We start from the raw sequence: 16,592 nt of genomic DNA, 5'->3' as shown, positions 1-16,592 counted from the left end.
ACCGCTTCTGCTGAGCCCAGCAGAGCCCGGGTGGTGATCCCGGCTGTGAGAGCAGGAGCTGGGCAGCCCCACACGGCACCTGGGCAGTCCCACCCCTCCCCAAGGGACCTGCAGGAAGGGGTGCAGGTGGCCCTGGCGCTGGGCAGGACGGGGAGGGAGCTCCCAAACTGGGACTCGCTCCTAGGCTGAGTGGATGGAGCATCCCGGAGGGTGTCGTGGCCAGGTCCCAAATAACAACCCCCATCCTGCCATCCCATCTCCGATGCTCAGCGGGCATCTCCAGCCACCCCCTCGCAGGGCGTGGGATGCCAGGGGGACAGGGATGCAAGGATTGAGGACACAGGGACACAGAGATCGAAGACGGAGGGGTGCAGGGTGATGGGAGTGCAAAACTCAAGACATGCTGGTGTTCTGAAGGGAGGGGACACCTTGGAGTGGCTCATTCTGCAATGGCATGCAAACCCCGATGAAAGGAATTCGAGAAGGGAGCACTGACCCCCTGGCAGAAGAAAGCCCGGGGGGGCACCCCATAAGGAGCTCTGGACACAGAGAGGAGCCTGGAGCCTTGGGGGGACTCGGGGAAAGGGGTGGGATGCGAGAGGGAGGGAGGGGGAAGGGAAGAGCTCGGCAGGACCAGCGGGGAGAGCTTCATTCCTGCCGGTCCGACGAGCAAGCCGGGACTTGAGGCGAGAGAAAGCGCCCGGTTTGCCTGACTGGTTTGCTGGGAAGGGCTGCAGGGCTGGCCCGCAGCCTCGCCAGACCTCCCCCACCAGGATCGGGATTTTTTGGAAGGGTGGGGGGGAGGTGAAATTCCCTTTCTCCCAAATCCCCTTTCTCCCAGGTTCCCGTGAGGATTTTTTTGGTTTTTAAACAGCTTTCCATATGAAGGAGAATATGATGAGCTTGTCTTTCTCCATTCAGCTCCAGCATTCAGCAAGCAGAAAAGGAGTGGGGATGCACGGGGAGATGAGGAGGGCTCACAGGGGACATGCCAAAATTAATGGGTGCTCCAAGGACCATTCCAACATTCTCCAAAGAGAAATGAGGAAAAGCAGGAGCCAAGGCTGCAAGAGAGGCTGTTGTGCTGTGGCACCGAGGGAAGGAGATGTTCCTGGCTGGGAATGGGGCTTGGTGAACAGCCAGGGAACCCTAAGGAGATCCTTGGCCTTGTCCCAGCCCACTGTGACCACAGAGGGACCAGAACTCCCCAGACACCCTGGAGCAGCAGAGCCATCTCCCTGTCAGCCACAAGAGCTGCTGCCCCAGGACAGGGCACCCACCCAAAGCCACCAAGGTGACACTGGTGGCACTTGGAGCAGAGCCTGCTGGCCCTTTCCCAGTCACTTCCAGGTGCCAGCACAGCCAGCAGCTCTGCAGGCATCTCCAGCACCCCTCCCAGGGCATGGGAGCCCGGGATGAGAGGATTGAGTATACAGGGATGTAGAGACCAAGAACACAGAAACAGAAGGACGCAGGGGTGCAGGGACTCAAGGATGTCAGGATCAAGGATGCAGAAATCACAGGGATGGCAGGAAGAGGTTTGGCTCCCATGTTTCAGCCATGACAGGGATATGGAATAAAGGACAGTGGGTCCAGGCAGTGCTGATGGTGAAATCCAGGGAGACAGTGTGGGAAGGGCAGACAGAAATGCCATGGGGACAGAGCAGGTGATAACACACCCCCAGAGCCATGGGGGTGCAGCTTCTTGGCCTTCCATGGCCAAGGTGTGCAGCTCCTTTGGGATGGTGCTCTGGCTGAACAGCATCCCTACCAAAGCACATGGCTCCTTGAAAAGTGTGGATTTAGGAATCCTCTCCCTACAGCCCAAGTCCTGTATCCACAGCTGAGCTTTGTGCTTTTTTCTGACTGCCAGAAAAGACTGAGAGCCCTGGGGCTGAGGATCAATGGGCACAGCTCTCAACAGGAGCCCATTCCCTGAATCCCTGGTGGCAGAAAGCTCCCTGCAAGCAGCCAGACCTGCAGGCAGGGCACTCTGCATCCGGACTGGGGTAAATAGAGCGTGGGGTGTGAGAGCTGCGGTATGCCAGGAATGCTGCAGGAGCTGGGGGAAGCAGGGCAGGTACAGCCCTGGCTGGAGGCTGCCAGCATCACCCAGACATATTCCCTGGCCCTGTGAGCTTCTACCCTGTTCTTCACATCCCTGGCCCTGTTTCAAGGTCCTCTTCAGCCTTCTGCATGGGCAGAGTACATTTCCCTGCTTGTAACATCCAGCAGAAGACATAGGTGCAAGGAGGATCCCAGCTCCAATCTTCTCATTGCTCCAAGCCTCCCTAAGCTGCTCCTCAGGGATAGAGACCTGTCCCACAGACATAGAAAGACCCAGATTTCCTTTTTATTTTTTTTTTAGCCATACTTTTTCCACATTCCTGAGTGGGAAGGTTGGGACTCACCTGGGATTCAGCTGTCCCACCAAGACCAGTGATCCTCAATGGAGTCCTAAGGTGTCCTGCCCAGGGAAGGGATGGAATCATCATCCTTGGGAGTGTTGAAAACCATGCAGATGTGATACTTGGGGACATGCTTTAGTGGTGGCTTTGGCAGTGCTGGGTTAGCAGTCAGACTTGATGATCTTAAAGTGCTTTTCCAACTTAAATGATTCCATGATTCTGTGATTCCATGGAAGAGCTGGCAGCAAAACTGGTTTCTGATGCCATTGCTCCACATAATCCATTGCAGAGCACAAGAGCTCCTGGTCCCCAGAGGCAGTGGGATAACAAAGATGAGCTCCCAGTTAATGCCAAGGGGTGGCACAAAGGGAAAGTCTTGGCCTGGCTGGAGATGGCAGAGTCCCCAGGGATGTTCCTTGGGGAGCATTAATACCACAGTTATCTGAAAATAAAAATCCAACCCTTGGGAAACTTCTGGTCTTCCGGAAGATGAAGGAGCCGGGCAGAGTGGGAAGGGCTGGGAGATGGCTGACAAAGCCAAGGAGAGCTTGGGGAATCAGATCCATCCATGGAAAATATCAGGCAGTCCCTGTGGCAGGAGAGGAAGGGGTTTTGTGAGGAAAGGGAGGAAGATCCCATCAGGATGCAGTTATGGGATGCAGAGATCCAGGACAGCAGGGGGCAAGGATTGAGGACACAGAGATGCAGGGTCACGAGGATGCAGGAATGCCAGAGCAGGAAGGAAACTACATCAACACTTTTAGGCAACTCCTTTTCCCCCATGAAGGTGACAGGAATGGGATCCCAGTGGGATTTTGGGGAAGGCAGAAATGCTCTTGAGCATTTTCCCCCTCTCCCATGCAGCTGCACCCCAAACCTCTGCCCTGGGGAGCTGGGAAGAACATGTGAACCAGGGGGTCAGAACTCCCAGACCCTCTTCCCTTGGTGGCACCTCCATCTCTCCACATGGAAAAAAAGAGAGTCCATGGATAGATATTTGGATTTTTTTATTAAAATATTGTTATACCAAGTGGAATGCTACAGCAATCTCGGTATAGGGCGGCGTAACGAAACAGCCAGGTTTATGTTTAAATACTTAAAGATAACTTAAAACGCACAAACGAGAACTTGTCGTCTTTGGCAGGAAAAAAAAGTTCACAGCACGAAAAAAATACTTAAAAAGAAATACCAATATTAATATAAAATATATTAAGTCATGGGGTTTGGGTTTTTTTTTTTCCTCTTTCATAATTTTTTGTTTCTTTTCCATTTTGTAAACAATGCACGAGAACCGAAGGCATTTTTTACGTGTCTGGGGAGAGAAAAATAAAAAATGCAGTTGGCCAGCAAATGCACATGTTGAAAGGGGAAAGAAATAAAGAAAAATATATATATTTACATGAAGGGCAAGGATGGGAAACTCTGAGGAGTGGGATGTTGGTGCTGGCTACGGGCAGAAGCCAGCTGCCAGTAGCCAGGGGATGCAGCCAGGAGAAGGGAGGCACATCCATCAGCATCCTCAGAGCCTTTCACCTCTGCTTTTCCTCCACCTTTCATCCCCTCCATTGTCATTTTTGTTTCACTGTCACCCCATCACAAAGCCCTTGTGGAAAGGCAGGATGCAGGTGATGGGAGTTTGGTGCTCCTGGTGCTTGGCTTGGCCATGTGGAGCCACAGGGGATCCTCCCAGCTCTGCCCCCGTGCAGAGACCTCAGCTCATGGGTACAGTTCAGGCGATCAGAGAGGGATTTTCCAGTTGGAAGCCAAGCACCTGGGTGGGTGCAGACCCAGAGGTGGGAGCTGGGATGGGGATGGAGCTGGGATGGAGCCAGGATGGGGATGAGCCACCACGGAGTCCCCGGGCTCCAGCGCGCCCTGCGCAGCCGAGGACCCGTGCGAGGACAGTGACCCTCCCCAGCCCAGAGTCACTGCTGAGACCAGCCAGGGGACACTGCTGAGCTCCTGGCTCAGTCCCTCCTTCCCAGAGGCTTCTCCATCCCGACATGCTGGCAGGAAGGGTGGAGGGGCCACCGTGCAGCCCTTAAATCAGGATCTCCACCATGTCTGACAGGTCCGGGGCTCTGGCAGTGGCTGAGCTCTCTGCAGAGAAAGAAGGGAATTACAGGGATTTGCACCTACCCAACTCAACTGGGGTCTTAAAAATGCCTTAAAAATTGCTGATGCTTGTGCAAAGCCCATCCCATGGCTGAGGCCACGTGCTGGGGGACTCACCCAGCACTGGGGTGCCCTCGCCCTGCCCGCTGCTCCCGGCCACTCCGTCCGTCTGCGTGCTGCCGTCCTTGCTGCCGTGCTTCGAGTGGGATGGCAAGGGAAGGGTGCTGGACACTGCTGTCCCCTCAGTGGTGGCTTTGCCTGTTGAAGGAGACTCTGTTAGGGATTCAAGTTTTCAAGGCCAGGTTGGATAGGGCTTGAAGCAACCTGGTCTAATGGAAGGTGTCCCTGCCCATGGCAGAAGGTGGAACAAGATGAGTAAAGGTCCCTTCCAACCCAAACCATTCTGGCATTTTGTCACTGCTAGCTGGTCCTGGAGGAATCACCCTTCCCCAAACTCTCTAACTCCAAAACCACAGGGGAAAATTTCAAGCAGATCCCCATCACCAAGTAAGGTAGGGCAGGTGTCCCTATTTACCTGTGCTGCCACGGGAGCTGCCCTCGGATGCCCGGTCACTCTGGCCAGCCCCCGGCCAGCTCGGGGCGGCAGAGGCAGCGAAGATGGAGGGCACGGACTTGGCCGGCCTCAGGGAGCCCTGAAGGGCCTTGCTGGGGTCCCTCCGCGAGCGCTGCTGCAGGACCTTGATGACAGCATCCTTCTCCAAGATTTGGGCATGAAGGGCTTTTAACCTGGAGAGGAGGAAAGAGAAAAGCTAAAAGAGGAGCTGGATGGGTAGAGGAGGATCCAGGCATTGCCCAACCAGACCCCAGAAAATTTTGCTGGAAGCCAAATGCCTCTGGCAGGGCGGCACTACCTGTTCTCCATCTCCTGGTGCTTGTGGCTGGCCAGGAGCAGGTCCTCGTTGAAGCTGCTGTTGGGGGAGTGCCGCGGGGAGTGGCTGATGAGGGTGGTGTCGCGCTGCGCGGCCGCCGTGGCCGCGGCGTCCATGGCGAACTGGCGCATGGTGCACTCCTCCAGGTACTTCTGCTCCCACTTGGTCATGTCAGCCTCCAGCGCCAGGATCTTCTCCTCCCTCTCCCTCAGCTGCTCCGACAGCGTGTGGGCGCTCAGCTCCGGCGTGCCCCCGGGGGCGGTGCCCGCCTGCCTCTGCAGCAGCCAGAAACGCCGCGGTGAGAGCCCGGCGAGGCGCAGCACCCCCGGAGCCCCCGCGGCTCGCCAGCACCCACCTGCTGAGCCCGCAGCATCTTCAGCTCCTGCTCCAGGCGGGTGCGGAGCCGCAGCTCCAGCTGCTCCCGCTTCTCGCAGGCGGCCTGGAGCTGCCCCAGCGCTGCCTGCAGCCGCTCCACCTTCTCCACGTAGGCTCGCTTCTTGCGGAGCTCGGCCTCCGCCTTGGCCGCCCGCGCCTGGGCGCTGCCCAGCGCCTGCTCCAGCAGCTCTGCCCGCCGCCGCTGGTCCTCGTTGGCGCTGCGCAGCAGGGACATCTCCCGCTCCATCTTCTCCTTCTCCTGCTGGTGCTCGTAGCCTGCCAGGGAACCCCACAAGTATCAGACTTTTGGTTTCCCTAAGGGTGGTTCACGACACCCCTTCCTCCTGGTTTGCTATGAAATGGGGGTCAGGGGCATTCCAGCCGCTTGGGCAGATGGCCAAAAGCCTCCACGTGCCACATTCCAGCCTAAATTTTAGCTCGGGAAGGGTGAAACCTGCCTGGTGTGAATCCAGCCACTTTAGGGGAAGGGGATGCAATCCTTCCTACTAACACCGACCTCACATCTCTGCTAAAATTTAAGTACATTCCCTCCCCCTCCAAAAAAGCCCAGGCTAGCATGGCTGAGAAGTGCAGGAGGGAGGAGGGAGAGAACGGCGGGGCTGGCGTGGGGCGGGAGTGCGGGCTCGGTGCTGGAAGAGCGGCAGGAATGTGGGGAATGCGGGTCACGCCGCCGGCCGGCCGCCGGGATTAATGGCTCGAGTCCAGCGCCAAGAGCTGCTCCATCCTCCCTGGGGAAGGGCGAGAGCTGCTGCCCGACACCCGCCTCCTCCTCCAGCCCAGCTCCCACGGGGAGCCGGGCAGGGATGTGTGTCCCCTGGGACTTACTCTGTGCCAGGAGTTTGGCCACGCTGCCCTGGTTGCTCTCCTGGTTTTCCTGGGTTTTGCTGGCCAGCTGTTTGTTCGCCGATTCCAGCCGCTCTGTTCCAAAACAATCCAACCCAATTAAGATTTAAATACAAGATTTTGGCTGCAGGAAGTGGGGAAAGCTGGGTTTCCCATGGAAACAGCCGGGGAACACAGAGCACCCGCAGGGATGGGGACACAGAGGGTGACTCACCTTTCAGGTCTCGGTTGAAATCCTGGAGCCGTCGCATCTCACAATCTCTCTTGTTCCTCATGGCTTTCTCCAAGGCTTCCCGCTTGGAAGACGCCTTGACCAGGTTCTCGTAATCCTCCGAGATGCGCTGGATCTCGCTCTCCAGCTGGAGTGGAGGAAGGGACAGGGTTAGACATTCATGGAATGAGGAAAGGGAGATGCTGGTCAAAGCTCAGCTGGCGTGCTCAGCTCAACCTGAGCTTCCAGAGGTGCTCAGTGCACCCCGAGTTCACCCCCAGCACGTTTTGGGGGAGGAAAACTGATTTTTTCAGTCTTTTTTCTTAGGGAAGAGTCTCTCCACATATTTTGGCCCAGCCACGGGGAACAGCCACCCCTTGTACACGGGCACACAAAGGGCTTTCTGTGGCTGCTGGGATGGAGGGAGAGGGTCACTGGAGAATGGGCTCCTTCTCCCCAGTCCCGGCTGCCGCACCGCAGCTGCTCCGAGGGGAACGGAGCGAGGAGAGAGAAGGGATTAAATCACTAAAGGGGGTGAATTTTCACAGCAGCTGCTCAAGCATCCCCCCCAGGCAGGGCGGGCACGGGGCTGCCACCATCCCCTCACCTTCTGGATGCGGCTGGCCTTCTCGGCACAGCTCTCCAGCTCCCGCCGCAGCTTCTCGTTGTCCCGCTGGAGCCGCTCGTTGTCACGCAGCACGGCGTCTGCCCGGGCCAGGCGGCTGCCGGCTGACACCGCCTGCGCGCTCACCAGCGCCTCCACGCCGGGGCCCAGGGCGCCCGGACACAGCGGCAGGAAGGCGGCCGGCACCGGGGCAGGCAGCACCCTGCGGGGAGCCGGGAGAGGGGGTCAAGCTTTGGCAACTCCAGCGTCCCATCAAAAGTGCCTCCAAGCCACCTCGAAGGAGGTGGAAGTGCCTATCCTGCTTTTAGAACTCTCTAACCACAAATTCCATCTTGCAGGCTTGCCTTGAGCTGACCCCTCCAGGACCTGGCCAGGTCCTGGATGGGCTCCCAACCCCCCAGGCCCCTCTCTTCCTGGGAGTGCTGCACCTTGGAAAACAGCATTTTCCCTATTTTCTGGGCAAAGCGAGGGCTCCTCACTGCCAAGCTATGGACATGTCATTTTGATATTTGGCTGCCCCCTGTGCCACTGCTGCAGCATCCCAGCTCACCATCCCTGGCATGCCCCGGGCAGGGTGGCTGTGCTCGGCCCGGCCCCGCCGCGCTCCCCCCGGGCCGCCCGCCAAGCGCCTGCATTCCTGCGGGGTGATACAGGAGCAAGGAAGGATAAATACATCTTCCTCACAGCTCCCCTTCCCCTCTTTGTTCCCTGGAAGGAGAAGGTTTTCCTGCTGGAGATGCTATCGCTCTCTGCCTGGATAGATCAGCAGGGCTGGGAGCTGTGTGTCCTTCCACTGAGCAACAGATTCCTTTCTTCCCATGATTTTCCACACTGGAAGAGGTTGTTTCCAGTCCTCCTCAAATTCCAGGCAATGGCTGGAGCCCCAGATGTCCATCTCATAGTCACCCTGGGGCTTTGCCAGAGGCATTGAGCTGCCAAAGGGACCACAGACCACCTGGCACCAGCCCAGGCTCTGCTCAGCAGCAATTCCAAGATACATGGACATTCCCAGCTCAGGATTATGGCATGAGTTTCCGTGGAGCAGGGAGCATATTTGTGTTCCACACTGCCCCATACCTGTTCCACATTTAGCTGTTTCCTGGGCTGCTTCCAGCTCCTAGATTATTCCCTAAATTAACCCTAAATTCCTCCTGGTGTGTGGGGAGGGGGCATAGTCTGCTGTGGGAATGGGATTTTCATCACTGGTTGGAAAAGGCCAGCCCTGCTGGGGGAACTGGGGACAGCAGCAGAGTAGGGGGCTCTCAGCAGACCCCCAAGGCCTCTGAGCCAGAGAGGACAGGAGCAGCAGCTCTGGGCCCCCACTGCCCTTCACATCCTGCAAGATTCCAAGCATCCATCCTGGACGTTTCTGGGAGGCATCCAAAAGCAGAGCCCACTTTACCTGATGTCAGGATGCTGAAATCCAGGACCTTCCCGCGGGCAGGGTCGGGGTTCAGCCAGGTAAGCATCCTGGTTGGGGATGACGTAGGGATACTCGGGGGGCGGTCCCCGCGGCTCCGTGCCCTCGGGGTGCTGCTGCTGCCCGCGCAGGGGGACCAGCTGCCGGGAGAGCTGCGGGAAGCTGTGCGAGGCGCTGATGGGGCTCTGCGCTTTGGCCCCGTTCCTCTCCAGCGACATCCGCATCAGCCGCTCGCTCAGCGACCGCACGTGGCCGTGCTTCAGGTCCTTGAGCCCCTCGTCGGGGCGCCGGGCCCCGCTGTCAGCGCGGAGCCCCCCGCCCGCCGCCCGCTGCGAGGCGAGCAGCTGCGAGTGCGCCTTCGCCTCCTCGTAGGTGGGGAGCTCGTCGCCCTTGGGCGGGCAGAGGCGATAGACGCTGTTCTCCAGGTAGATGTGGTCGGAGTGATGCTCCTGGCCCTGCGGCTCCTGCCGCGTGGATTGCTGCACCATCTGGCTCTCCTCGGGGCTGAGGCTCTCCAGCGAGGAGCGGGGGCTGCCGGCCCCGCCGCCGCGCAGAGCCTGCTGCTGGATGGCCAGCAGAGTGCGGTTCTCCGTGAGGTTCCCATAGCGCAGCTGCTCCTGGATCAGCCGGTGCAGCACCGTCCCGTTCGAGTCCTCCGCCGTCCTCATGTCCGTCCGTGCCGGCGGCAGAGCCACGTTCCCACCCTTGGAAGGGCGTCCCGGGGGAGCTCAGCAGCGCCTGGCCACGCCGAGACACCTGCGAGAGGGGAAAGCGGAGTTGTTGGGATCATTCGGGGCAGGACAGTGCCCCGGATCGCAGGATCCCGATGGGATTGTTTGCCAGGAATCCGGCCGGGACGTGCCGGAGCGGTGGGAGCCCGTGGCGGCAGTGGGGTGGCCGAGCACCGGCACTCTCAGCGCTCCCGGGGCCGGGGCTCCACCTGGAGCTGGCACTGGCCAGGGAATGGGGGATAAAGCGGCCCCACGGGACCGGGCACAGAGCCACCCGGAGATGGATGGGATCCCCATCCCATCCATGGGACCCTGGACTTGCAGAGGTGTCCCAGTCCCGGGGAGGGTCCTGGGATTTTTCCGAGGCTGCCGGGAGGGTTCCCAGTCCCAGGGGATGGATCCGGCATAGAAGAGGGTCTTTTCCCCGGGAGGAACCGAGTCCCGGTCCCAGGGAGAAGGGTCCCGGTTCCTTTTCCCATGGAGGGATCCCAGTCCTGGCTGGGGGTTTCCCTGGGCCGGGGAGGGGGTTCTATCCTGGTCGAAGAGTCTCAGTCCTGGCCAGGAAAACCTCGGTCCAGGGGGGTCCCGGTGCCGAGGGGGGTCCCGATCCCTGCTGGGGGGTTCCCGGTGCCGGGGCAGTGTCCTTTCCCCTAGGGGCATTCCCGTGCCAGGGGGGGCTCCCAGTGCCCGTCCGGGGTCCCGATCCCGGCCGGGGGCGTCCCAGCGCTCGGGGGTTCCCTGTGCCGGGGGGGTGGGGAGTGCAGTACCGGGAGATTCCCGGTGCTGGGGGGTCCCGGTGGCGGTCGGGGGGTCCCGGTGTTGGGGAGTTCGCGGTGCCGGGGGGTCCGGGAGGCAGAACTCACCGGGGCATGGCGGAGCGGAGCGGTGCTGCGGCGGCTCTGAGCGTCCCGGGGCGGCGGGGGCCGGGCCGGGCTGTGCTATGCCCGGAATGCGGGGCCGGTCCCGCCCCGCTCCGCCCCGGGGCCGCGGCAGCGCAGGAGCGCGGCCGGGAGCGGGAGCGGCAGCTGCGGGCAGGGGGGGCGGCTCTGCCCGCCAGCTGTCCCGGGCCGTAAATCTGCCCCAGCCTTTGTCTGCGGGGCCGGGGCAGCCCCCAGCCTGCCGGCCCCATCTGCTCTGCCCCCGCGGGCCCCCCCGCCTCGCATTCCCCCTCTTCGCATCCCCCCGCCTCGCATTCTCCGACCTCGCATCCCCCCTTCCTCGCGTCCCTCTCCTTACATCCTTCTCACATCCCCCTCCTCACATCCCCCCTCACACCCCTATCCTCTCATTCCCCATCTCACATTCCTCCTCGTGTCTTCCTCCTCACATCCCCCTCCCCACATCCCCCCTCACACCCCTATCCTCTCATTCCCCATCTCATATTCCTCCTCGTGTCTTCCTCCTCACATCCCTTCTCTCATGTCCCCCTCTTCGTATTTCACATCCCCCATCTCTCATCCCCCCTCCTCACCTTCCCCCTCTTCACATCCCTCTCCTTGCATTCCTCCCTCTTGCATCAGCTCCCTGTGTCCTCTATCCTCACATCCCCTCTTTCACATCCCCTGGCTGGGGATGCCAGCTCCCTGTGGATGCAGTAATTGGCACTTTTGGCTGTTCCCTGCTGCTCTCCCAATCTCAGTTTCCCCATTTGGGCTCTGCCATCACCTCCCTGGGGGGATAAAGGGCTGGAGGAAGCCAAACTCCCCCTTCAAAGCACCCGGCTCATCTCTGGGGGGACACTGAGCACCCCCAGCCCCAAAGCAGTGAAACAGCAGCCCTGTCTCAGCCCCGGGTGCCCCAGGCTGCCGGTGCAGAGTCCAGAGGCCCCGAGACAGCAGATGGCCAGAGGGGAGGCGGCGGGGAGAGGCAGGTGCAGGGGAAAATTGCTTATTAGCTCCGGGACATTAAGCTCCTATTCTTTGGAGGGAACTCGGCATCTTCTGACTGGCACAGAGCCAGGAGGCTGATCTGGGGAGGGGGACATGGGGGTCTCCAGCCTTGTCTCCTTGTTTCTCTGCTCCATCACACTCTGGTATCACCCCTGAGGCACCCAGGGTGCAAGCACAGCTCACTGCCTCTGGGTTATCTCCCAAAAAATGGGAGGAAAAATAAATCTCCAATGTGTAGCAGGTACCAGACTCAAAGGCAGGAGAGCATGGAAAGAAAATGCAGGGAGATGGAGTCAGTGCCCAGCATCACAGGGAGGATGGATGGATGGATGGATGGATGGATGGATGGATGGATGGATGGATGGATGGATGGATGAACAGGACAGGTTGAACAGGGCTTGGAGACACCTGGTCTAGTGGAAGATAAACCTGCCCCAGGCAGAGGGTGGAACAAAATGAGCTTTAAGATCCTTTTAAACCCAAACCAGTCGTGATTCTGTGATTTTATGGATGGATGGATGGATGGATGGATGGATGGATGGATGGATGGATGGATGGATGATGCACCACTCCAATACACCAAGCCCAGCAGCAGCATCTCTGACAGGCCCCAGCTGTGGCTCTGCCCACCTGCTCTTTCCCAGGTGAATGGAGCCACTGGAGCTCCAGAGGAGCCAGCCCAGCTCTCCCCGCAGCCAGGGTTCCTCTCCTGGCTCGTCCCCTCTGCCTTATCTATGCCTGTGTCATCCTGCTTCCCTTTCTATCTTAACACCACTCTATTTCTGGCAGCAGGAAACCCCTCCTGGGATGATAACACCCCTTTGGAAAGTGATCTGAAGAGTTTCCTCTCCTTCTTTCTAATGCTAGAGGTAAGAAAACCTCAACCTTTTCGTTCTCCCCAGGAGGTGAAATAGCAGCTAGACCTGTGGGCTGGGTGGGGGCACCTCTGGCTGCCTGCACGGACCTTGTTGCCAGCAGGAGCATCCTGGGGGAGGGGGCAGGGAGTCGGGGACCTGGCTGGAGGCAGGGCAGCACAGGTAGCGTGTCCCAGGCTCCGTGGGGTGACACACAGCTCCGCAATGCCAGACCCTCCCACTGACCTCAGCCCAGCCTTATCGCCGAGGCGTTGGAGCGAGGAGAGGGAGCCAAGAAAATACTCATGGGATGAGATCACCTCGGCTGTCTTCAGGCTCCCAAAATGCCTCAGCCCTCAGCCTGCTGAGCCTGGAAAACTGGGGCATTGTGGGCAGAGGAAGGTGCCTGGGATGGAGAGGAGGTTTGCAGCCTCAGCACATCTGCCAGTGATGGTGACAGTGGTGACAGCGTCCTGTGGCCGTGCTGAGCCCCTCAAACCTCTCCATGGCAATCTTCCTGATAAAGCTTCCTCCAGGTATCTGCTTCTCTTCCAAACTCTGCATTCAAAGTGCAGCCAAGTGGGAAGGAGAGATGGAGTTCAAGGAATTGCACAAGTGCTGTTTCCCAGTGCCAGGAGCTGCATCCCCACGGGCAGGGAGCCAAGGCACCAGCCCAGCCTTCCTCCTGCTCCCAGCACCCTGCCCAAAGGGATCCTCTCCTCCTGAGATACCCCCTCAAGCTGCTGCCCTGAGACCAACTCATCTCCCCTGTGCTCTCTCTGAAATCTGCATCATTTTGGGGTGTCCCAGGTCTCATTCCCCATCCCCTGGGAATGTGTGGCCTGCTGTACAACAGGGTGAATTCCATTCCCAAAAATCCAACAGGGAAGTGTGACAGGGGAGGACATGGGTGGGATTGGGATGCTCCTGGCTGTGCCAAATCCCCTCACTCCTGTTGCTGCTTTGTGAGCTGGTGGTTGATATGGCTCTTCCTCAGTGGAGGAAGGAATGGAAAGATCCCTCCCCACCCAGGAGAAAACACCACTAGCCTTGGTGGGGACACAGCTGAGGAGTGGGGGGACCAGGACTGATCCCATCCCAAAGAGGCTGATGGGGACATCCCCAAGACATGAATCCAGCACCATTCCCATTGCTCTGGGGACAGCCAGCTCCTCCATGCCTCATGTGTCTGTCCCAGAGTCAGACCCCTGAGACCCCCCTTGTTTCAGGGGGATGCTGGATCTGGCCCAGGAAAGGATCACAGAAATTTGGAGTGCTCCTGCTCCACCCCCTCCCACCTTCTTCTGGGCTCTCTCTGGTTCTTCAGCTGATCTGTAGATGCCATATGGATAACCCAGGGCACATCCCACCCCCAGGAACTCCTGCCATAGTTCATCCATCAAACACTCAGGGAGGTGATGCCAAGGCACCTTCACAAAGCCCCTTCATAGGAATTCTGAGAGAGGAAAAATGTGGCTGAAAACAGGGCCAGGACCCTCCTCTTCCTCATCTTCCCTGCATTTCAATCTCCCTGAGTCATTTCCATTCCTGGATGTTAAATTGTTCTTTTCTGCTTTCCTTTATTTCCCCGTTTCCTGCAAGGGGCTTGTTCCAGACCTGCCAGCACCAGTGCAGGGAACTGCCAAGGAGATGTCAGCAGGAACAAAGAGATCCCAGGAGCCACCAGCCCCAGGGGACACAGCTCCACATTTCCATAGCAAAGCTCCTCACTGTTGCTTTGCCACCTTTGAGGAATTTTCTCTTTTTCCTGAGAAATTCAAAGCGCTGGGTGTGATTTCCTGCCCACCTGGCAGGGAACCTCCCATGGCTCTGGGAAAGAGGGGGCTCCACCCCCTGCCCCAGAGCTCGGTGGGGATGTGGAGTGACACAGGGACACAGGGCAAGTGTCACAGGCAGGTGGCCACCAGCAGCACCTCCTCACTGACCATGCTTGCCCACTGGACTCTGGAGCACATCCAGGTGGATGGATGGGTCTGTGCCCCCTCCCCAGGACTGTGGGGGGGATCTGCACCCCAATTTGGAGCCACTACTTGCAAAAGGAGGAGGCAGACCCCAGAAGGGCAGGGGGACACCAGACACCCTGGTCCCCATTGCCCTGTGGGGATGAAAATAAGCACAAACATCTGGATCCCTAAGGAATTTCACAAAAAATCTGACAGGGCTGCAGCCAGGACAAAATCAGCTCAGCCTCATGTTGCCAAACACAGACTAACTGAGAACTATCCATGCTGGAGGAGAGGTTGAGCAGAGAGAAAAGGGCTGTTCCTCCAGTGATGGCACTTCACAGGCAGCTTGTCCCCCATGCAGGGATGGGCTGAGTGACACAAGAAAGGGGAAGGACAGCAGTGGGCAGGGGTTGTTCTTTACCCCAGCAGCCCAAAGGCAGCAGGAATTGTCACTGTCTTGCTGCTTCACCCATCTGCTGCCTGCTCCCAAGGGCTGCTACCAGTGCTGGGACCTTCCAGACACTCTGTTGTAATGAATTAGAGGTAGCCAGAGCAGTTCTGGCAGGGACACCTTCCCACACTACAGGGACACTATCCCAGGTTGCTCCAAGTCCTGTCCAGCCTGGCCTGCAACACTTCCAGGGATGGGGCAGCCACAGCTTCTCTGGGCACCCCATGCCAATGTTTTAACACCCTCATTCTAAAAATCTTCCTGCTGTATCTCACAGTTTCCTCTAAAGTGCCGAGTACTGACCTCTCCCATGGCAAGTTTCCACCAGGTTCCCACACTGAAGGTCTCCTTGCTTACAGACACAGTTTTGGGTCTGGCCCTAGGGCTGGCAGCCTGCAGCTCTGCCAGCTTTTTTCCCAAGCTGAAACTCTTCTAGGATCATGGGGACATGTGTGGCCTGCACAGCACAACACCAGTTCAGGACCCCACAGCCAGCTCCAGGCAAGCTCAGGGTCAGAACAGCAGTAGCTGGATTAGTTGGGATAAATCAGAGCCCTTTGGCCAAGATGCTGGAGCTGTTTTTGCTGTTCCAGAGGTCAGAGTTAACTTGGAGCCCCTGTTCCACATCCAGGCAGAGCCTGTGACACCTGGAAGCCTCCAAGGGGAACATGAGGAATACAGGGTGGTTCTTCTTTGCAGTGTCCCCTGTCCTGTGTCCATCTCCTGGAGAACCCATGCATGGGATGAACCTCTCCATTCCCAGCCCAAACACAGTGGGAATGTTTGAATGGGACAAATCTCCCAATCCCTAGCCCAGCCAATGTGGGAAGGTTTGGCTGGGACAAATCTCCTCCTTCCAAATCCAACCAAGGTGGGAAGGTTTGTTTGGGATAAATCTCCCCTTTCCCAGCCCAAACACAGTGGGAAGGTTTGGTTGGGACAAATTTCCCAATTCCCAGCCCATCCAAGGTGGGAATGTTTGATTGGAATTATTCTCCCAATTCCCAGCCCAACCAAGGTGGGAAGGTTGTTTGGGATAAATCTCCCAACTCCCAGACAAGGTGGGAAGGTTTATTTGGGACAAATCTCCCCTTTCCCATCCCAGCCAAGGTGGGAAGGTTTGTTTGGGACAAATCTCCCCTTTCCCAGCCCAGCCAAGGTGGGAAGGTTTGTTTGGGATAGATCTCCCCTTTCCCATCCCAGCCAAGGTGGGAAGGTTTGTTTGGGATATATCTCCCCTTTCCCAGCCCATCCAAGGTGGGAAAGTTTGTTTGGCCGCGGGTGAATCCCTCCAGGCAGAGCTGTGTGTTTTATCCCGATGATACAATAGAAAATGCCTGCCGAGTCCCAGCCCTCTGGAGCATTTCCTTAGCTCTCTGGAATTTCCGTTTTTTCCTTCCTCTCCCAGGCTCTTACCGAAAACCGATGTCACCACTGGGCTCTGGAGAGCAGCCAGCTCCCGGGGACCCTTCCCAGCTCTCCCACCACCGTGCTGGGGATTTGCAAGGAGCAAATCCTGGAGGGTGTCAGCCCCGTCGTGCCCCTTGATTAATCACCAAAGGCCACTCTGCCAATCAAGGAAAGATTTACAAGGCAGGCAGGAAGCTCTTGTTTTTACAGGAGTGCCTCAAACACACGCACACAGTAGGAAAAGCAAACATTCCAGGCATACCAAGGGATCCACGGGATAAAAATTCCCCAAACAGCCCAGATTAAGATACTTGGCTGCACATGGAAACACTAAAACCTGGGCTCAAGGATTTAATTGTCTTCTTTAGCAGCGAGGAACAAC

General features: G+C 58.2%; 1 protein-coding gene and 1 long non-coding RNA gene across 5 annotated transcripts in view; both read right to left on the bottom strand.

The window, feature by feature from the left end:
• The window catches only part of LOC306806710, a 4,573-nt gene extending 4,321 nt beyond the window's left edge, over positions 1–252 (bottom strand). The window contains exon 1 of the long non-coding RNA XR_013775538.1: positions 1–252. This exon is cut by the window's left edge and continues 481 nt beyond it. This is a non-coding gene — a long non-coding RNA (uncharacterized lncRNA).
• A 3,148-nt stretch (positions 253–3,400) lies between these two features.
• AMOTL2 (angiomotin like 2) lies at positions 3,401–16,368 on the bottom strand. 4 transcript variants are annotated; one of them, XM_079314799.1, is made up of 10 exons: positions 16,217–16,368; positions 8,891–9,664; positions 7,471–7,690; positions 6,867–7,011; positions 6,635–6,727; positions 5,769–6,064; positions 5,396–5,688; positions 5,059–5,270; positions 4,641–4,796; positions 3,401–4,508 (listed from the first exon to the last, which is right to left on the bottom strand). In XM_079314799.1, the coding sequence occupies exons 2-10, from the start codon at positions 9,574–9,576 to the stop codon at positions 4,450–4,452; spliced, it is 2,160 nt and encodes a 719-aa protein (XP_079170925.1). In that variant the 5' UTR covers positions 9,577–9,664; positions 16,217–16,368; the 3' UTR covers positions 3,401–4,449. The 4 variants fall into 4 exon arrangements, with proteins under 4 accessions (XP_079170925.1, XP_079170924.1, XP_079170926.1 ...); XM_079314798.1 differs by lacking the exon at positions 16,217–16,368 and adding an exon at positions 10,503–10,656; XM_079314800.1 differs by lacking the exon at positions 16,217–16,368 and adding an exon at positions 10,503–10,656 and having other exon boundaries at positions 4,641–4,784.
• Between the last annotated feature and the right edge of the window lie 224 nt (positions 16,369–16,592).

Source organism: Erithacus rubecula, assembly GCF_903797595.1.
Source record: "Erithacus rubecula genome assembly, chromosome: 11".
In the NCBI taxonomy this organism is placed as follows: Eukaryota; Metazoa; Chordata; class Aves; order Passeriformes; family Muscicapidae; genus Erithacus; species Erithacus rubecula.
This window is presented reverse-complemented; position numbering and strand designations above follow the sequence as displayed.